This window comes from Corvus kubaryi, unplaced genomic scaffold (assembly GCF_017639235.1).
Source record: "Corvus kubaryi isolate FWS band 111438036 unplaced genomic scaffold, C.kubaryi_AGA036_p1.0 136, whole genome shotgun sequence".
Classification (NCBI taxonomy): Eukaryota; Metazoa; Chordata; class Aves; order Passeriformes; family Corvidae; genus Corvus; species Corvus kubaryi.
The window spans coordinates 9,491,674-9,514,191 of NW_024580670.1; the positions used below are offsets into that span (position 1 = coordinate 9,491,674).

General features: G+C 44.8%; 1 protein-coding gene across 7 annotated transcripts in view; it reads left to right on the plus strand.

The window, feature by feature from the left end:
• The window catches only part of GRIP2 (glutamate receptor interacting protein 2), a 265,964-nt gene that overhangs the window by 176,126 nt on the left and 67,320 nt on the right, over positions 1-22,518 (plus strand). The window contains exon 1 of one of the 7 annotated variants that reach the window (XM_042016471.1): positions 7,304-8,065. The exons of the other annotated variants lie outside the window; for them this stretch is intronic. Coding sequence (XP_041872405.1) covers positions 8,026-8,065 — 40 coding nt within the window. The 5' untranslated portion in view covers positions 7,304-8,025. Of the gene's footprint in view, positions 1-7,303; positions 8,066-22,518 lie in introns of those variants that run through there. 7 annotated transcript variants of the gene reach the window in all.

Sequence of the window (22,518 nt, forward strand, 5' to 3'; positions counted from 1 at the left end):
ACTATTATTGACCATGTGGCTTTATTTCTGTCAATTTCCATCCTTTATAATTAGCTACCCTGGGATAATTAGGACTGCCTCACGCCATACCCTGATCCTCACACTCTCCCCTTACAGTGCAAACGGGAAACTGACTTTGTTGTTGGTCTATTGGCCTGTTGCAGCTACCCTGGATCCACTGTTGTTGTGTGGACCCACGCTGGGGATGAGCCTAAGCAGTATTTTATAGGTTACTGTAAGGCACGAGTGAAAGGATAAACCTTTACAGAGCGCTGTGAGCGTGCTGTAACTGCTCCCGGGGAGACAGGATGGGAGCAGGGAGGCTGATCCCATCTTGCAAACCTGCAGTAACAAGCAATCTGCAGTCCCCCAGGGAGCTCCGCACACTCTAAAGCCAAAATACTTCATAAATCACTGGTCTCAACACTTGGGGGTTACCCGGAGCTGTGTGTGGCTCTGCCTTGCCCCGGCCTGGGAGGTAGAACTTGGCAAGCTGGAGCGGGAGCCCGGCCAGCAGATGGAAACACCTCGCCCCAGAACACGAGTCTGCATCAACCCTGTCGGAAGGCGTCTGCGTGTTCCGGCACTTCTGAGCGCCGCATCCCCCCTCGGGGCGGCTGGGGAGAGCCGGGAGCCTTCGTGAGGGGAGCCTGACCTGGTTTCACCCCGCGCTGGGAGGCTGCCGGCTGAGCGGTGCGGTGCCTTTGGGCCATGTCTGTGACCGGCTCCCCCGCGCTCCTGCTGCCGCCGCTGAGTGTGGCACTGGTGCTGCTCGGCGTGGTCTGTGCTGCCGACCCAGCGTGGCGGAGAGCTGGGGGCTGGAGCCCACACCAGCCCGTGGCCTCGTCCAGCCCTGTGTCCCCGCTCAGCTGGGCACCCCTGTCTGCACTGCCTTGTGCCCCCTGCTGTCACGAGTTAATGTCGCTTGCTTTGGTGGCTTTGGTCACTACGCGCGACTCTGAAGCACAGCCGTGCCTGTGCTGCTGGTAGCGGCTGTGCTACGTCTGAGTAAAAACAGAGGAGAGAAGCTGACCTTTCAGGGAACTGCTTGTCCGTGCAGGCTGAGGTGCCTTGCATGAGGTAGCTCCTCAGCCAAGGACTTCTGAATGAAGTGAGCTCACTGAGATATCGGAATGCAAAACCATCCGGAGCTCTGATTCCTGCCTGGGTGCAACATGGGCTGTGCTTTTTCTGAGTCACCCAAATTATTGGTATTGCTTCTAGTTCTTGGCTGTCTCCCATGCAGACCTTGGCCAGGTCTCACCTAGCTTTGCCTTGTCATTTCTAGAAGAGTTGCACAACATAGATGCTGCACGGTAGCATGCTAGAGGATATATGAAAGCCATTAAAGCTTTTTTTGGTTGAGGAATACAGCTTGGTGCTCTTGGGATTTCACTGGCCTTATCACGCTACTGATACTAACATTGTCTTTTGCAGTCAGTGCTTTTCCTGCTGTTTCTTTGTTGAAATGCATATGAAAATGTGCCTTGGAAAATATTTTATATCTGAACTAGTTAATACAGCACCTTGGAGAGAAGGTGTCTGATGCAACAGAGTACACATGAAGCCTCATTAAGCAGGAATTCAGTGATTCTGCTGAATGCCCCGGCAATTAAATTTCATCTCGTTTCATATGCAGGTCAGGAGAGTTTGGAAAGAGAATAGAGGCAGCAGAGCAATGTGGCTCTGTACTATGCAAATTAGTGTTAACATGGCATTTCATTTATTGTTAATGCATTGTTACACTGCTACTCATTGAAAGGAAACTGTGTGACAACGGATAAGACTGATGACCCACTTGCTTATTTTTCCATCTGCATTGGCAGCATTGCCTCTGAAGAGACCAGAGCCAAGAAAAAGCCTTTAAGGGGAAGATGCAGAGGTTTTTCTTTCCACAGGCAGGAATGGAGTTGGATGCTGACTAAGACCGGTCCTTCAGGCTGTCGCATTGCCTCTCTGTCTTTTGGGGTGAGATGTGGCATGGCCACATCCCTGCTACTAGAAGGGTCCTTTGTTTGGGCTCAAGCACTGGGTCCTTTTGGATCAAGAGGAAGAAGTCTTCAGTCCCTACTATTGCAAAGACCTGAGCTCTTGTGGCATGTAACATAGTAAGGGGTTCAGGGATGCTGATGTGCTTTGCAGCCCCATCCACACATCATACCTCTGCTTCCTGCCATCCTTTGGGCTGATTGAGCTCTAGGGTTGTGTCCTATTCTTGGAGGGCTGCAGTGCCAGTTTCCTGTTTTCTCTCTATATCCAAAGGTCTGTGACAGAATGCTTTCTCTCATCTGTATTTCGATTGTGTTGGAGCTTGCTTCACCTAAATTGCCCACCCATTGTGTGGAAGGAAGGTGGATACTGGCCAGCTGCTAACAGACCCATCACTATTTTCATTCTTGGTGACATGAATAAAATATAAAGAAGAAACAGCATTTTTGCTGAAGAGGAGTGATCATGAACAGGCCCTTTCAGGGCAGCCACTGGTGCAGATATTGAAGTGCCAAGTGCAGCTGCCATGCGCTCGCTGTAGATTGGAGCAGTTTAATGACCTTAAAACTGGAAATCAGTCCCATCACTGAAAAGTTTAGGTGCTTACTTGCCCCCCATTTGTTTTTGCTGTCAACAAATTTGTGTTGTTCCAGTGCATGGATTACTAAAAGCTGGGAAGATGGGAGCTATCAGGCATTTTTTTTCCTCCAGAGGTATGGCGCTGCTCTCGGTTTCTGTCTCTGCATGGTTCCTCCAACCATACACATGCTTGAGGATTTTACCAGTGTCACAAGGCTGTGGGATATCAGCCAGCTGTGAAAGATTTGAGGGGGGTAAAAAGTAAAACCAATTAGGAGAATCCCCAAATGGGGTGGTGTATTTTGCCCAGAAAAAAATGCTTGTTCTGTACATAAAGCCAAGAAGTAGAGATAAATGGGAGAAATATGCTCTACCTGAAAGTGTTGAACCCACTTTCAGATGCTGTGCATGCAACTTCCAGAGCTCTGCTCCTTTTTGGACCAGGTCATAAACTCCCACCTTGCCCTGGCAGAGCTGGTGGTTGCTGGTGGATCATTAACCTCCTGCTGTATTGCTTATTGCTGTGTCTTGTCAAGCTCATCTCCATTTGGCTTAAAAAATCATCATAAAGCCAAGATTCGTTTTTGTTGGGCTGACCTTTGCTAACAAGGTCCCTGAACGAGCTCTTTTGTATCATTAGAGCTGGCTGGGGAATAAAGGACCTTGTACTTTGCTGCAGCCTATTTGTCTTTCACTGTTTCTCTTATCAGCACTGGGGTCCCCAACTCCATAGTGTCCTAGTCTGATTACCCAGAAAAATGTGCAAGAACCATTGTGTTGTGCTCTGGTGGTGGAGAGAATGGATGGGGGTCTTGGAAGTACCCTTAGCAGCGCTCTCTGTCTCAGTGCTCTGCATGTGTGTGTGCAGCAAGGGTTCTAATTGCTTACTGGATGGGTTAATTTATCTTTCAGTGTTCATTACCCGTAATAAATTAATGTTTAGGACTGGCTGGTGGAATTTGCACTTAAAGAAAAGAACAATAAAGGGCTTCTTCCTCTGGCTCCATTATTAAGCTGTTTTAATAGCCTTTTCCTTAAAGATTTTTTTTTTCAAGTCCCTTCTCCATTTGCCATAAAAATATATTGATGAAACGGTGCATTGCATTTTGGGGTTGTATGTAAAAATCAGGGCATCTGCTTAGACCAGAGATGAGGCCTGAGGCTGATATGCAGTTGTCTGGGGTTTCTAAATAAGCACAACTATGTAAAATTGGAGCAGATGCAATGGAGCAAATATGCAGCCAGTGGGTAGCTGGGTAATCAGCTGTGAAGTCTCTTCCACCAAGAGAGTGATGGGTCATCCTTTTGTCCCTCCTCCTCTGCCCTGCCTGTTGCAACCAAAAATCAATCAAGGAAGGGTTCAGGCTGTCCAAGCTTCTTGATTTTGTGCAGAGATGGTTAGAATTCCCAGTAAAAACCATCTTTCCCAGTAAGACAACTGGAAGCACTGGGTCTGCTGTGCCAGAAACAAGCCTTGAGAGGGTGGATGCGCAGGAAGATGAGTCCCCAGCCCCAGGGAGACCCTGATGTGCAGGCGTGTATTATTAAATGGAAGAAGTAGGATGAAAAGAAGGAGATGGCAAAGGAAAATCTTAATTTAACATCTGAATTTAAAAAAAGTAGAAAGCATCTGTGTCAGTCTCTTCTGAATCTTCCTTAACCCAAAGCAATTTCTGTTGCTATTAATATCATTTCATATGCGGTTGCAACTTTGGAGTTTCTCTGTGCTCTGTAAGTGCATGTGGTTGGGGGTTTTTCCTCATCGTTTTCTGTGGCTCACTGTTCATTATGTTCATTCAGCTGTCTTCAGAGATTCTCCTGAGGCTTCCTAATGTGGAGTGATGTAAGATTCTCTCCATGTTCTCTACAGCTCAGAGCATGTTCCGCGCTAAATGGTTCATGTCAGGATCTTGTGTGAGTGTTCCACAGTCCTGTGACTTCTGACAAGGATCCTTTTGGATGTGCTTAAATAAGTAATGGTTACAAATACCCATCAAACATTGGACTAAATAATGGATATTCTGAATAGCCTGTGATCTTCCCTCTGCTGTACTCCTTGTCTTGTTTGCATAAAAATGTATTCTGTAAATGTCGTCCCAACCAATTTAGGCCATGTAAGGTTTGCAGCATCACTCCCACCGAGGTTCTGGGAGGATTTGTAAGGCAGCTCTGGGGAGAGATGTATGAGGCTCCTGAGCAGGACAGGATGTGTTGGGTACAAGAAATGCTAAGCCGAGCACTAGTACATGTCTGTGCATGGAAGGGTAGATACTCCTTACTTACAACACATGAATTTTACTCAAAGGTCAGCCTGTTCCTGAGAAAAGTAAATGCCCATTTCTCTAGAGTGGTGGCTTATTCACTGGCATCACCACTTCAGTTGTATGGATGAGAGCCACGAGGCTGCATGGATGGATGTTTCCAGTAGGGACCACCCAGAAGCTCTCCAGCCATGGACTGTCCTCAGCCTGTGCTGTCTTTCTCCTTGAGCATTTTATAGTGAAGCGGGCAGGGGAGGGTGCAAGAAAGCATTCCCTAAACCCTCTTTCCTCCTGGGATGGTAATAGGAGATCAGAATATGCCAAAAAAACAGAACTGAGATTTTTTTCTTTTCTTTTTTTTTCCTGTGAAAAGACTTTTTAAACATCCCACCTCCACAAAATCAACTTCTTTTTAAAACCATACATTCGTAGGTGAGGCTTGTATGTAGTTGATATTGCAAGAGCATTTTTGGAAAGCTGCTAATTCTGAGCACACAAGCTTAAAGTTTATGTCAAGAAGGTACAGGACAATGCACAGATTGTTCCTGAAAAATTAGAGCTCTACATACTCTTCCTCGAGTTTGTCACCATAGTTCAGGTTGATGCCTCATGCTCTTATGACACCTACACGTTTTGATGCTATACCATTTGTTTTTGGGCTGCCTTGTTTTGTTGGGGTGTGTGGTGTATCCTTTCCCTTCCCCATTAGAAACTTAAGCTGTTCACTTCAACTGGTTTTAATATAGTGCCACCTGAAACATGAAGAAAGTGTTGTGTTTGTGGATTTTGGCCAGAAACCATAAAGTAAACATCTTTATCCTCTTCAGGCTCCTGGTGCACTGGTGTCTTGCCAAGCAGCTCAACGAATGCCACCAGCAGTCCTGGGCTTGAAATGCCCAAATGCCTCTTCCTTCTCCACCAGCATCAGAGGAATGGCGCAGCTCCAGCCAGTTCTCATCCACAAAAACAAGAAGCTTCAACTGTGTATTAGACCTGTCTTCTCACACACTTTCTTCGTGCAGCAGATATTCTGGGAAGAATTTTATGGTGGTGTAAACACAAACAATTGTTTTTGGTTTTTCTTTAAAACACCATTTTGGAAACATCCGTTTCATGGCATCCAAAGCAATGGGCTATTCTCAAATTAGCAGCTTCTTGTATTTGTGGTGCGACTGGCGATGTTTTTTCCTTTAAGATGAAATTTCTCTGCAGCAAAAGCATTAATAGCTGTGTGAAAAGATTTCTAATTATAAATTTTGCCTCAATTGCTAATTAAGTCTATTGTCAGACTGAACAACTTCTTTTAAACAAATTATGGACCAAAATATCTCTTTTGTGAGTAGTTTTTTATTACTTAGTAATTTTATTGCTTTTGTATAAGTTGTCCACTCATGAAACAGCTGAGTTGGAACCACAATAGAGATGCTGCTGCATTTCAATCTGAACAAGAACTCTGGCATTAGGCTGAAACCCAGTTATCCTCCTCCGTGCAGACTTAGGGTCCCCAGGTCTGTAAAAATTTCCTGCTGGCACATTCAGATGTGTTTAGGTCCTCTTGATTTAACCTGGTTTCTTTCCTAAGGAAAAAAGACTTAACCTTGCTGCCTCTCCATGAGCTTCCTTCTAAATTTTTAACCTCTTGGCCACCTTCAGACAAATCTAGTAGCAGTATCAACCATGACTGGACCCTCATACAAAAATGTAGATGCCTTTTTTGCCTTAGTCCATGCATGTCTTGATCTCTCTTCACTGTTCGTAGGTATAATCTTGCTGTAATAGATGACAGTAGTTCTCAAGGCAATAGGGTGACTATGGAGAACATTGCCATGAGCTGGTTGGCACAGTTTGCATCTCACGGCTTGGCTGAGGAGGGGACCTGCACAGTGCTGGAGGACTGACCCTGTGCACACCCTTACAGCCCCATGGCCAGGGCGCTGGCATACCCTGCATGCTCTGGGTCTTCAACATAAGTCAGCCAACTTTTCCATTTTAGTAGTGAAGGAAGGAGGCACTGGTTTACTGCAACCATTTCTTCCTAGGACAGTGCCCTATCCCCCCCACAGTGCGGGACCAGCAGTTTCGAGGGAAGCCATGCAGCATCTTGTCCTGGGGTGCCAAACTCCCTGTGACCAGCTGGCTCCCAGCACTGCCCCCAAAGCCTCCTCTAGCCAAAATCTCAACACAGGACTTGCATGCATTTTGCCCGTGCTGATTCCTCCGCCCTTCCTAAGAAAGGGTTAAACCGAGTTTTCAGCAAATGCTGTACGGAGGACACAAGACTGCAGCCTCATATTCCCTTACGAGCACCGTGTGCGTGTGTTTGGGAGGCAGTGTAATGCTTTGACAGCAGCTTGACATTGCCTTGAAAGGTGCTGGAGGCTCTGCAAGCACTTGCCAAGAGGGGGTGGGGGAGAGGAAAGTGTGTCAGGCAACACTGCAGTCGCAGCCTCTTCTTGTGCTCAGCCCCGCTGCTGCTGCTGCTGCTGCAACTCGGGGGCTGCTGCCCAAGTTCTGGCGCTGAGCGCGGCGCGGGGGCAGCGCTGCCTCCGCCGCAGCACCACCGGCCCGCCCTCCTCCCGTCTCTTTCTTTATTCCCCCACCCCCCGTCTGAAATGCCCCTGAAAGCCACCGAGGGGCTCGGGCAGGAAGGGGCCAGCACATCTCGACGGGATGATGCCCGCTCTCCGCCGGCGGGGCGCGGGGTGGAATTCCGCCGGGAATGAAGTGCCCGCTCGACATTTGCTGCATCTGCCGGAGCGTCAGGGTTCAGTGGCTGCCTCCCCTTCAACCAGCTGTTCCGGTTAATCACTGCGCTTCCAACTTTTGCTTGGCAATGCCTGATGGCCAGTGGAGCCGAAAGAACTAGCACGGGATTTTCAGGACCTCATAAAAAACCCCCCATACCCTTCATTTTCCTATTTCTGCGCAGGACTGGCGACCCGCACGTTAAACAGCCGTGTAAAGATATTTCTTCCTAAAGGATTGCCACATTTCTGAGTCCTCGCAAACTGGAGAGCCCCGGAAGATTTGTGTTCGATCTCGCTGCCGGGAAGTGCGGGAGCCGCGTGTGCGCTGCAGCCGCGCTCGGCGGTGGGAGGTAGCCCGGACTGGCTGGGAAGGGATTCCAGCGCAGGCAGGGAGAGAGAACGGAGCGGCTCTTACAGTTAGTTGAATGATTTGATAGATAACAGCAGACATGCTTTGTGGACTGAAAAAGGATTTGCAGTCAGACTTTGGTGAGTGAGCCTTGTCTGTATTTTTTTTTCCTCCCTTGTCCAGTAGTTTACTTTTGTTTAATCTGATTTTCTTTAAGTATCTTTAATATCATTAACAGTTTCATGTGCTACTTTGAAAGTGGTTTTACAAATCCAAACCGTTGCACGCAAACTTAATTGCTTTGATTTGTGAAATATATCTTTGCTTCTCTGTAAAGAATTTTTCCCTGTGACCACTGGAGAGTACCCTTCAGGCTGCCTTCTCCTTCTCCACCTGGAAGATTGGCACAGGGGCTGTTCTTATGGCGCCTCAGATATTGCTGAGCTGTTTTGTCTTTTTAAAAAATAAAATTTAAATGTAGCTCTTTATTTTCCAGGATCAATTCGTGAATGGTCTGGGCATTCAGCAATGGTGAATAGGGTGCTGGGAGGGAAGATGGGGGCAAGGGACTCTGATGAATGTGGTGGGATCACTGCTATTGCCCCACCTCCTATATAATCTACTATTACCTTGTCTAATAAATATTTCAGCTCCTTCTAGAAATCTGCCATTTCAGTCAGCTGCTAACTCCTGTTTTAGATACCTGGGGTGAGCAATTCACTATTACTGTAAAGTATAAAAAAAAATGTATTTCATTTCTGCAAAAGAGTAGGTAGACGTGTATAGAAGGACACCTTTACAAAGGGCAGACATCAAATACTGGCACCAGTCTTTCCAGGATGGATGGGGTTTTATATTTCTAACTGAGTGCAATATTCAGGTACTTTGTTGCATGCTGTAGCTTTGCTTGTTGCAGCTGAATGTGCTGCATGGAGCTTGTCTTCAGCTCTGATGCAAGCATGTCTCTTCTGAAAGCAAAGATGTTGGAGTTGGAAATACAGAGGTAATTTATGGTTTCTGAATCATTTTGTACTGCCTGAAGGGATGTAGTGAGACTGACTTTGTCCTCTCCCTGGCATCAGAAACCCTAAAGCATGAACCTAACTTGAGAAAATTGTTTTCCCTCCCTAAATCTGGGGGTAAAATGAACCAGGTGGAAAGCAGCTTAGCCTGGCTGTGTTGCCTAATCCCATGGATGGTGATTGATGCAATGCCCACCTACTCTACCAGCACAGGAAGAAGCATTTTTGGGGCTTATTTTGAAGCTGCCAGAGACACGTTGATAAGTCCTGATAGGCCGAGGGAGTCTGGGTGTGTGACTTAACAGGGCAGGAATGCACTTGTTCCATGGAAAGATCAAAAGAACTTGGCAGGAGCTCACACTTCTCTTGGGGCTGAGCCAGGAGCAGGGCACTGGCTCAGAGGTGGCTGACACCGACTGTGCTGGAGGGGTCTCCTCGATGCCACCAGCCACAGAGGGCTCTCTTGTGAAGCTTTTGCAACATGTCACCAGAGACACCTGGTGCTTCAAGGTTGCTGTGTTGTTGCAGATGGTGATATTGTCTGGGTGCTGGGTGATCAAATGAGAAATTTTCCTGATGTCAGCCCCAAACATTTCTGGAGAATCTTGGGTCAATGTTGTGTTATGTACAAGGGAATGGTGCAGTCACCGGGTGGGTAAGGAGGCCTTTTTTACCCTGGTGTGAGACCCTCACAGCTTATGCATGTGGTGTTCCTGAGGACCAAGCCCATACTTTCATGGGAATGCTTTCTGGAAATCTAGAATGGAAGCAATGAAGGGAATTACAATCTTATCACTCATTTTAGCATTTTAAGTGGAATAGGTGAAACCAGATGGATTGTTTCAAAGAAGCACCCAAACATTTCAGAAGTGCTTTCTGGGCCCACCACTATTAGGGTATTGGCGATTTTTTTTCTTTCCTTCAGTTGCTCTCAGATTTTTTTGATGGTACTTTTTAATAATAGAGAGATTTTGTCTGACCTTCAGAATGGAAGGGTCAGAAAATGCAAAGTAGCAGTGACGTTTTATGGGAGGTGGGGGGAGTGTTTATCTTGTAGTTAGAGTGAGTGGTTCTGCTGATAGGAGGGTGATAGTGTGTTTCCACAAGAGCGTTTGTAGTCCTGCTATTGGAGGGCTTCCCTGAAATGCTTTATGGCCTCTCTGAAGTCCAGGAACACCTTCTATGTCCTGCTCTAGCAAACTTCACGTTCAGCTAGTCCTTACTGCAGGATCATTGCAGGAATGGGCAGAGCAACAGAACGCATTGGATCTCCTTTGTGCTGCTCCAAGTTACCCACAGAGGATCCCATCCCAAACCAGCCCAAGTCAAATGTTAATTGAGGAGAGCACAGATGACCATTTGTCTTTCAGATGTATCCATTTGGGTGACTTCACTATTTTTGATCTTTTTAAAATACAATTTGTATAGAAGGCAAAGGAAGAATAAAGACAGTAGATGAGTGAGGATCTTCAGTACTTTTCTCTTTGGCTTTGTTGTTTGGTTTTAGGTGTGGGGTTTTTTGTTGCCATTAGAAGCCATGTTTTTAGCATGAGATGGATTCTCTGCAGACTAAGGAGAGCAGCATTTCCTGTCCCTTTTTCCAGACTGGCAGACTGCACCCTTTATTGCAGGGTGGGGATGGCCAGAAAAAGAGACCTGTTAATAGATCTCTGCCCCTTCCTGCTCTAGGTTTTTAAGGGATCAGCTCCCCTGTTTTCTCTCTGCTTGCCAAATAAGCAGGGGGAAGAATAGAGAAAAACATGCCTGAAAGGGGTAGAAAACTAATGTGAGGAACTAGAATAAGACAGGAGGAAATCTTCATAGATAAATCTCCTAGGAAGAAAGATTTTATCTTTCTTATTGAAGAATTCATCACAATAGTGCTATTTAATATAACTCCTGCTCATCAGGCTGCTTACGTCACTTGTCAGCTTTGCCTCTGTTGCAGTCAAATGGAAGATTAAGAGAAAAACTAACTGGGGTGTGTGTACCAAGACAAACATCTCTGGGTCTGAATCATTGATCTTAATTTCCTTAAGTCAAAACTGGGCAGAGAGAGTTTGTGCTATTCCTCTGCCCTGAGATAGTATCGGCCATACCTATGATATCATCCATCCACATTGTATTTTAATATATCCAATCTGGAAACATCACATCAGCTCAAATTAATTCAGTAAACTGAGATATTAAGGAAAAGCTTTGATTATTTGCAATTTTGGTGCCCTTGCTTCCTGTCCTAACACAGATGACAGATTACTCCTTTCCCTCTGTGCATCACACTTCTGAATATCTGAAGAGAGTAATAATACTTTTTTTTCTTCTCCTTCTCTTCTTTTTAGCATAGAAAATTCATCTCTCCCCCCAGCCCCAGAAGCTGTGGTCTTGCAGATGTCTGACCAGCCTGCACTGATTCAATCTGCATGAACTCCAGCTGGGCCACATCGTTACTGAGCTGTGGTACCCAAGCCTGGGGACTGCATTCAAGCCAAGGCTTTTATCAGTGCTCAGTAAAATGAAAGGACGATTTTACAGATTTTGTAGACTATACCCACCTTACTTGTACCAGGGTATGAGCTCTTCTTGCATATGACATGGCACTGTGGGTTTACATTTGGTTTGCAGCCCACAGTATCTGAAGAGTCCTTGATGTCACTTCGATAGATTTTCCTCATCCTTCATTCATCAGATTGTTCCTGCCTGGGTCTGGTAGCTTGCATGCCCCTCTACCAAATTGTACATCTGTCTTTTCAAACATGTATGAGTCATTCTGGGTTCAAAATTTACTTCCCAGCCTCGTTCCAGTCCCTCATGCCTGGTAGCTGTCAGTAAACTTAATAAGATCAATCTCTTTGCAACCATCCAGGTCATTTAGTCAAAACTGGGAGCCATACCAGGCTGGTGAAGGGTCCCCACAGAACTTCATTTAATACACCTTTCCCTCCTGATTGTGAACAACTGATGAATTTTCTCAGTGTGTGGTTTTCCAATCAGTTTTGCATACACTTCATAATCATCTGTATCCTGCTTCCCAAACATACTTACAAAAATAGCATGTGAAACAGTGTCAGAAGCGTTTCTAAAATTGAGATATAGCAACTTGCATTTTCTGTCTATCCAGAAATGTTGCTCTCATATGGAAAGCAATTGAGTGGGCATGACTTATTTGTGGTAGATCCAGGTTTGCAGTTAGTCCTCCTCATTTAGTGTTAACAGCTCACACACAGAGAGTCAGCTCCAGGAACTGAAAGAGAGGGTGATGGATTTGTCATTCTCTCGCCCCCACTCTGGTAGCATGTTGTTTTGGTTTGGTTTTTTTAAGCTGAACATTGCTTTATTTGTTCTTCAGCCTTGTGACTGACCCTCCTCCTTAGGGTCTTATGGATACCTGCTTATGGCTTTAGGACTTTGGTGACCAGGTCTATAAAGTTTTGTTGACTAAACTTTTAAGTTTAAATGAGCTGATCTGTGCAGTCAAAATGAATTCTTGCTCTTTTCTAGAGATGACCCATTCCACTGAAATTGCTCTTTGTAGAAGAAAAAAGATGAAAGTAATATCCTACAGCTTTTCATGGCCTATAGAAATGAATTATTTTTTTATTCAGTTTTTCTCCTCTAGTATGGAGGTTACAGAGTTTTCCTCTCAAAAGTTTGTGTTCAAGCACATTTTTTTAGTACAGATTTGTTAAGAGAAGGATGTTTTTCAGTGCAGAGGCCAGGGAGTTTTAATACAAATGTTGGTCCACAGTATCAGTTGAACAACTGCTATAGAGGTTTTCTCTCCAGCATTAACTGTTGGAGTCCAGTTTCCAGCCCAGGCATTAACCTCCCTGCCAGCCTGCTTAAGAAAATCTCATTGCCACTGCAAGAGGTACACTCTGGCTTAGAGTGACCCACAGAAGGGGACTGAGTTTCATGTGGTGTGTTAAGTCTTGCTTTTGGCTTTATGTCCAGGATCATTATTCTTTATAATGTTTTTTCTGTTTTATTAATCCATAGAAGCCAAGGGTAACTGCACTGCCAAAGTGTTTGCATATGTTAGGGCATGTAGGATTTGATTTCTTTTGAAAATGGACTGTTAAAATTGATTGTGTGCGGATGCCAATGTTTATTGCTTGTGACGTTATGCACCTAACTCAAGAGTGGAAATCATGCAACTTTACCCAGAAGGTCAGAAAAAGGTACTGGGCAACTTGGAGGGAAGGACACCTCTGCTTTTGTGTGTAGGCATGTGTAGGTGTTGCAAATAAAAGAAACAATTAAATATAACAAGTAATAATAATCAGAAGGCAGTGCTAATGCAGAGCCAGAGAAAAAAAAGTAGAGCAAAAATAAATATTTAGCAATGTTCATCAATTGACAATGGAATGCTACCAGGCATAAGAACATTTAAGGCTCTTTTCAGCTGTCAGTTCAGCTACTGCATAATTTTTAGCATGTGAGTAATCCCATCAGGGTAGGCATGGTCTTAAGCCTTGATAGGGTGGGGCCCCCAGGTCATTGTACGCCTGTCTATTCAAGGTGGCAGAATTCAGTTTCAAGACAAACGTGCTCGTGTGGGCGTTAGGAGATTCTGAGTCTGTGACAGTCTGACTGCCAGTCTGCTTCTGATTTTTTTTTTCTTATAATATTATTATTATTATTATTATTCTGTTCATAACGAAAAAAAAATTACTAAGAGCTTGATGTTCTTAGCTGCCAAGTTTATTAATCTGTGGCTTTACAAATCAGTCTGGTAACTTGAAATGTGCAAAATCACACAGGATGAAGAATTTCTCTCCCTCCATTCCTAACAATTGCCACCCCCGATTTTTTTATTTCAATGGAAGTATTTTTTTTTTTCCTTTGACCGTATGTTTTTGTTCAAGGATCTGATAATTACATGCTTGGAGATGATGGCTTTTCATAAGCATCTTTCCCAGCAATTTTCAACTGGAGATGTGGATAAAAATATCTCCCCATTTTTTTATCAGAAATGTTTTCAGTAATGTGCAATTATGAGCTCTGCCTTCATTCAATTCATCCTGGAAGAATTTGCTTCACAGGGAAATTCGTTTTCTAGCTGCTGTAGATGCCAGCATAGTTGGCAGCTGCAGGTTTTGTGGGGAGGAGGGAAAAGAAAGGCCCAAAATGGCCCTGTAAATTATTTAGTGTAGCTGAGAGATGAAGAGATGATTAACTCAATCACTTCTCACAACTGATCTGTTTTGTATTGTGCAGGTTCATGTTAGCAAGGTGGAAGGCACTGTGGTTTTCTTCCCAGCAATGCTCCAACTTCCAGTCTCAATATGTAATGAACACTTGTGTGATTTATCGTAACAAAGCTGTAAGTTAGGAACTGGCTCATGTCTGGGGAGAATAGCAGTGGTGAGAAGGACTGTGGAGCAGTTTCAAAGAGTATAAACATGCTTTTGTCCTGGAAGGCAAGAACTTGTGCTGTAAGAGTATGATCTGGCTCCCTGCTGCCAGGTGTGTGGATGAAAACAGGATTTGTTGCATTCTTCTGCTTCATTGCATCTTCCTCTTCCCCAAAGGAGGGATGTAGGTCCTTGATCTGGTGCATGCTTCTGTTTTGGAGGTCATGTGCCAAGTTGTTTGCAGAGATTGAGTAAACTAACTTGTTTGAGATTCCAAGTAATTCTTCCCTCCCAGCTTCTGTCCCTCCTCAGAGCCCTATCAGTACCTGGGGAGCCCAGAGGTCCAGCACACTCAGTCCCTGCCCTGTGAGAGCTCTCAACTGAGGCTGAGGGTGGGATGGCGCAGCTCCAGACAGCTGCTTTTCCAGCCAAATAGTCAAGCTACAGCATGGATCTGCTCCTCGGTCTTTGAGCAACCACATGCATGACCATACAAATGATGAGGGTCTGAGTCAAACCTCCAGCAGTCCCCAGTGTTGTCCCACCAGCCCACATGGTGGAGTTGTGCCAGCAATAAATCTGCTTCTCCATAAGATTTCAGTGGAGATCCCCTCCTTTCCCCTTGTGGGCATGATAGCTGATCCGTACAGGGTCCTTACTGCAGTGAATCGTTCACCCTGAAATGTGAGGGATGTGACCTGCTCCTGTCCCGGTGATTTACAGAGGATAATTTCTTTATGGAATGTGGTGCCATTTGGGTAGGATTAAACTCTTGGCATCAGATGAAGGTATATGTTTTTGCTAAGGGTTTTTTTCAATAATGTAATGAATTTCCCATGCAACCCACTGCGTAAACAGATCCTGTTCCTTCCTGCCATGAGACGCTGTGCTCTGCTGCTCCTGCTGCTAGAATGCCTCCAACCTGCAGCCCAGCAGTCCCCAGGAGCAGGGGGGATCTTGGGGCACCATCTCTGCAGGTTCATCCTCAGCTGATGCCTCCGCAGCAGTGAAACCATGCAGGGGAATCAGAGGGATGTGAGTTTGAGGTAGGAATGGACTACATGGCATCCTGGGATAGAGCCACAGAGATATGCCTGGAATCAGTGGGAAGATGCTCAGGTGTGTACAGATCTGGATCAGACAGCCCAGGTGACAAACCTTGTACCTGTGGAGTTAAAATCAGGGTGAGGTTAGGAGAGCTCAGAGACAGAGGGTACGTCACTCATTGCTTCCTATTTTCCTCCAAAGCCAGGTGTCACTCTGTGGTCCATTGCTCCCTTGCCTGTTCTTGCTGTGCAGCATGTGGATCTTTTCCCTGCCATTCCCTGCTCCTTTCTGCTGTAGCCAGACCATGGGAGGTGATTGCTGCCATCAGGGTGGTCGCAAATATCACCCAGCTCCAGGCTGCCTGCAGAGACAGTCGAGAGATAGGTGCCATGATTTGTGAGGCTGGGCAAGAGGCTTGAGAAAACAGAGAAAATTTTGTTATTATTAATTATAATAGCAACTTCAAAAAAGAATCAAAGAAACTCCTCTTCCCTCTTGTATTTCAATTTATCCCCAATCTTCTCACTCAAGTGAGCTTGGCAGAGGGGCCCCATCACTTTGAGGGGTGGATAAGCATTCACCTTGTGGGAACTGGAAAACAAAACATTTGGAAACTGTGGTGGAGGCGGGCGAACAGAGCTCCACTGGCTTTCCCTCCTTTTGAAAGGACCCTTTATCATCAGCAGCTGACTCCAGCAGCACCATGAGCTATAATAGGCAATTAGCTCCTAGAAGATCTGTGTGACACTGTTTTATAAGCAAACAGTCATGTGTGTTTAGTCATTAAATGGACCTGCTGTATCTGACGTTCAGGGAGACAATCTCTTCCCTCTCATCTCCCTGAGCACACGCTTAGCTCTCTTGCACCGCTGTGGACCCACAGACATCCATACTTGTGCAAAATTGGTGGAAATGTATCATCAGCAGCTGCCTTTGGTTCTGGCATGCAGTGGCAAGAGGTAAACTCTGGGCAATATTTGTTCTCAGAGAATCCAGACTCCATCTGGGGGTTAGAGAGGTGGGAAAGGGAGATACCTGGTGTGGGGATGTCCCCCCATAATCCTGAGGACCCTTGATGAGGTGAGGAGCTGGGTGGGCACTTGCACAGCACCCTGCCAAGGGCTTGCATCCAAGTGGTTGCAGTGCTCCCCAGACTTCCCTGGACTTGGAAAGTAGTCAGGTTTAGTATTCATAGTTAATTTTAGATATACCTGCGCATGCTGCTCTTCCACACATCCATTACACACTCAACAGAACCTGCTGGTTTTAATTTTTATTAGCACGAGTGCCTTGCTGAATCAAAATTAAGTGGGTATTTGGAAGCATAATGTGAATCATTACATTTAATGGTCTGTGCTCCTGCCTGGAGAAAGGCTGTCATATGCATTTTCCCTCTTCCCAAGACTCTGCAGTCTTTAGCTACACCTGAACTTTCCTGACTTCATTGGTACTTCCTGTCGTCTGGAAGCTGTAAAACTCCCAGCTGCAACCTTTCAGGTGCGTGTTGCATCTTTTCAGACATGTGGCCTTATTCTGGTATAAACCTGCCTGGCCTCGGGTTGTGGTACGTGGGGAGAGGGCAGGTTTGGGGTGCAGGTGGAGCTGTGCTGCTGGAGCTGCGCTGCTGGAGCTGCTTAACCCAGCCCCGGAGAGCTCCTGCGCCTCTGCGCTTCCCATCCAGGTGCCCTCCCTTGTTCAGAGGGGGGCAGCTCTCTGCCTAGGGCAATGCAAAACTGACTTTTCCTCAGTCCTAGGCATGAGTCTGCCACGAGCCAGTCCCTCTGGCGTTTGTGATGGTCGGGAGAGCTTGGACTCTCACCAAATTGCAAGTGCTGTTTTAACCAGTGTTCCTGTTTCCCAACCTGTGGCTCCTTGTGGCTGGCACCTTGCTCCTGGCTAATCCTTTGATTGGCATGGTTTTGGATTTTAAAAAAGCCCAAGGGAAAATTAACCTACAGAACTACGGGGCTTGAATTCTGCACAGAGCAGGATTTCCATGTGAAAATCCCAAGGTGGTCTCTGCTTACAGGTACTCACAAGAAGTGTTTTTATGACTCTTTCAGAGGGTCACAGAGCAGAACTTGCAGCAACTTGTTCTGAATTTCACCAGGAGTTTCCATGTCTTTTGTGAATTCTTGTGCTGGCTGAAGTTGAGACTGGGTTCTCCACCTGCTTCGCATCAGCTGTGTGATGTAAAACACAGCAGTTTGCATGAAGGCAGCCATAGAAAACAGCTGGAATACATTAATAACTCTGCTGGAGTGGGGTCTCATCCACCTTTTATACTAAACAGATGTTTGCTTTCATCCCAGTGGTGCTCTGCTGATCTTTGACATCCGCCTGTTTGGAGGATGGGATGTTGGCAGAGCCTGAAGCTAAGTCAAGGCTTGATGGGAAGCAAGAAGTGGGCAAACACAGGAGCCGAGCTTGTTGGAAGCAAGATTTAATGGGCAATTCAGACAAATTTTCAACAGCTAGTTTGATGAGGGCAGGCTGCACCAGTTCCAACATCAAATAACTTGGAGCTTTGAAACTTCCATATTTCATCTTGTTGTCCTGCTAAATCTGATATTCCCTGACTCTTTGATTTCTCTCCTTCTCCCTCCTTCCTTTCATTTTAAGTGAGGCTCTTGCTTAAACTTTCTTTAGTCTTTTAGCTATAAGCTTATTCCATCTCTCACACAGCTCCTGTGAATCCTCCTGACACAGTCTAGGATAGAAGCAGCATGTACATGGGCCATTGCATAATAGATGGTTTGTGTGTCAGAGTCTAAAATCTACATATGTTTAGATCAGTCATGAAGTGGGAACATCTGTATGTACTCATAATGTTTTTTACCACATGAATGAATAATCCAACTCCCACGATTTGGTATTTACTTTTTTTGAAACGTTGCTGCTTAGCTGAACACTGTGAGGGAGAATCACATTTATGGGAATTAAGTCTTAGTAGGGTTTAGCGGAGCTTCGTGGATAAGCTGGAAACAAGTCTAAATGGGGTGCCAGAAATCTTTCTTTTAAAATAGTTAATGCTGTCTGGAACTTCTTCCTTATTTTTTGACTCCCACTGGTTTTTAAGCACTTTGCATCAAAATGCAGTGCAAATCTGGGATAAAGCACCTGATTTGCCACCTACTGCATTGAATGTCTTCCCCTATGATGTCACCTTCCTGCAGTACCAGCTGTCTTTGCAGTGCTAAAAGAGGTTCCCAAACGGTGGAGGCTGCACTGTGAGCTGGGAGCTCCCGCTGGGGGATCACCCCATTGCTGGCAAACCTGGCTATGAGATGCCTTGGTGCACTGACCCATGGGATGATGCAAAAAGCTGTTGGAGATAGGTTTCACCTAAATCTATTTGCTTGCTTCACACCTTGATCTCTGGCTTATGCTTTTGTTAAATGTTACTGCACTGAAGTGAATCTCTTCTGTTGCCTGATTTGCCTGTTTTTTTTCTTTTGCTGTTTTTGTTTTCCTGTGGTTTGCACAGATTTTCTTATTGCTGTGGGCACTGAGATTGATGCATACCACACACGGACCCGTATCAATCTCAGCCACCTCTTGAACTAGCACAGTAAATCTCCTTGATTTGAGCCTTCATTTAATTTTCTGTGCCTTTCCCCTGAATCAGAGCAGGCTTGTAACTGGGAGCAGAGAGAGGGTGCTAACCTGGACAGGTGGCCAGGTGACCTTCCTTGAAAAAGCCCTGCTGGGCTCTCCTTGCCCACCCCTTGTTATATCCTGCTGGGACAAGCGTTGCTTATGTCAGACTGATGAGAACAGCAGGGAAGCAGGATGTGATTTGCTGTAAGAAGGGGCTTTTCCCAACTCATCTAAGGAGTTATGTTTTCTAAAAGATTTCCTTAAGCTTGGTTTTCCTCTCTTCAGTTGCTCTCCACATGGACTGCTGTAAGTTTACAGGTGCTAAAATTTTGCATGTGCTCTTTGGGGCACATAATTTACTTTTGTAACAAGGACTCTCTTTAAAGTATTATAGAAATACAACAAAAAAAGGCATTACAAATACAGTTAAGTCCCTCTGCATAAAGTATTACCAGGCTGAATGTTGGCACTATGTCTTTTTGCCACCTCATCTTCCCTGTCTGTTGAATCCAATGGTTTTTCCTTTGCTTTGTCTACTGCCTGTCACAAGAGATTTGCTCTTGACAATTTACCTGCTAAACTGGGAAAAATTGTCTGTAGCAAAGCCCAGAATTAAAAACTGTTGTCTCAAGCCTCTAATTTACAAACTCAAAGATATCCAGTGATAGTTTTCATTACTCCTGCTTTTATTTCAGAACTCATGCTCTATCTCTTTACTTCCTATCCAGGTATATATTGGAAGTGGGTATTCCAGTTTTCCTCTGTTTGAGATTAAACATCTTTTCACCAGAAAAAGGTAGCTCAGGGAACCCTGTCAGTGATTGCTTTTTGTCTCTGCTGCAGTAGTACCGATGTATCCTTCTGCTTCATTTGAGGTGGGCTCTCAAGGTTTGAGCTGGTCAAAACTGCCGAAAAGACTTATTATGGGCAAAAATTATCCTTTCACTGAACTGTGATATTTCTTTTCAGCCAATTTAATCCCAAATGGTGCCTTCACCTGTTTTGTTTTGGTTTTTTTAAAGACTGGATTGTGAATGAGCCATTCAAAATCTAGTCTCACTCCCTGCATAATACAGGTCAAAGAGCTTCCTTCCTGTGAACCATCCTCTGAATTGCCTAAGGGGTGCCAAATGCTTTTGAGAAAGATGTCCATCCATCATGACAAGACATTCTGTAACACAATATCCTGGCAGTTAATTCTTTGCATGCAGTGGAAAGAGAGGACATGCACGTGTTTCAACACCTAGGATGCATCTATAGCTTTTCTTCTCAAATTCTGGCTGTCTACCTCTGCCCAGAAGAGTTCTGTGCACTCCTGCCAGGCTCACTCACCAGACCAGACTGCCTTCTCCCTTCTCTTCAGTACAGCACTACCTTGTACTTCTTAAACTCCTTTGCTCCCTGGAAAGTTAACAGGCTCTTGATTTAGCAGTTCTTTTGTAAGATCTTGGAGGATGAAAGACAACAGGTACCGTTTTTAAAGGAATCATAATAGGGATCAAAAGAGTTTGTGAAAAGCAGAATAGGTGCAAGAATTTACTATCACTATGACTGCAGCAAATTGATCTCCATTTCAAAAGATGGAAGTCCTGATTTCTGCCTGTTCTGTCACCCCCAAGCTGTTGATTTATGCTTCATGTTCCCACCCAGGCTGTGCATGAGGGTGCCCAGTTCTTGGCACTGCCAATGGCTCTTGAGTCCTGTCTCCCCATCTCCTCCCTGGACCCCTGTGAGTCCAACTCCAGCATTAGGTAAGACAGTAAAAACCGCAACAAAACACCAAGATGAAATATCTTGTAATATGAACATTGATAATGTTTTTGGCTTCAGCTATTGATATATTTAAAAAAAAAAAAAAAAAAAGCTTTTGCCTGCTAGGGTATAGCCTTTTGATAAGCTGCCTTAGTTGGAAGGCACCTTGGAGCCAAGCCCTGTGCAGTGAAAGCATTTATGATGGTTTTCATTAAAACCAAGCTTGTTTTCCTTTTTTTGACTAACTTCAGGGTTTTTAAACAAGTAATAGTGGCCTCTAGGCTTAGGTGGCACCAGTGATTTGAGTGCTAAAATCTAATAAACTGACAGTACTTAATTTCATTTGATTGAAAACCCACAATAGAGCTATCTTTTTTTATTTTATTTCAGTCCACATTCACTTAGCATGGCATTTGGTGCTTGAAAGTAGGTAAGTCCTCAGGGTTTGGATTCAGCAGGCTGCATTTTGTATTCAAGAAAAAGTTTGGAAGCTTACATGGAGTTAATAGGGAGAATTGATTCCCATGCCAGCTAGGATTTACTGCTGCCTGCTGCTTAGATTAATAAATCCAGTTGTATCTAGCGAGACATTCTTCCTTGGGAATGATGTTAGACTTTATTGGTCATTTCTCACCATATTACAATTGCTAACTTGGATAACTTTCATGAGAGATCAGTCTGAAAATGTATCTTACTCCTCTTTAATTTTTACTTTTGAAAGGTAGTTTCTTCAGATAACACAAACAGTGTATCAGCAATATTTCATCTTTCCAGCTCAGTGTTGGACTCTCCCCAGTACACTCCAGGCTGCTTAATAAGAGAAATTGCCAGATTGACTGGAAAATGTAACTTCAATAACATCATTTCAGGCACTAGAACCATTGAGAAATAATAATCTCATTGAGCTGGTTTCTGCACTGTTCTTGTCTCTCATGCACCACATTGCTGTGAATGCTCTGTGTGGGTCTGTGTGCGCAAATGACCTGCAAGGGGGTGAGGCACTGCAGGGGTTCCTCTGCCACTGGGTCATTCATAAATATGAACTGATGAAGATGTCTGAAAATGCCTGGGAGGATGAGAAGGGTGGCACAAAGCGAAGTCTCTCTCCATTTCTCTCTTTCTATTTTTTAGCACTAAAAATTCAAACCTTCCTGGGGACTGCTTAAGAAAAGTGAACTGGAGAGGGCTCACTGAGTGAAGAGGGATCTTCTTGGTCTGGGTGTTTTTAGAGGATTGTTTGGAAGAGACAGATAAAAGTGAAGATTCTTGGGTTTTTTTTGGGGAAAGCTGTTTGTGCTGAAGATCCAGCCTGTGAAATCCCTCAAGCAGCTCTTAATAAGCCTAACTTAATGCACAAAAGCATATCCTCACCAGGATCAGGAGAGAGTCATCCCTGATACTTTTAAATTAAAGAAATGAAATCACAGGCCTCTTCAGAAGAACAACATAAGCTCCTCTGTGAACAGAAGACCAAAGGAACACTTAATTTCCAACAGTTTTGCATCCACTATCCCTTGGTCTCTGCCCTACCATGCAGAGGAAAATGAGTGAAGTTGATCTAGAGCTGGTTTGCACAACAGCTCTTTGCTTTTCTGAGAGCAATAACTTGAGTCTTTTCTACTCAAAACACATTTTTATTGAAAGTTACAAGATTATAAAACTCTTTCAGGCTGCACTTTCTCCCCTCCAGGCTGATGGATATTGATGGATATTGGCCACTGGGTTCCAGAGGTGCAGAAGACAGTAGATGAACAGCATGGGAAGTTAATTTTCACACAAAACCAGGAGAGAAAAAAAAGGAGCTGCCTTTAATAAAAA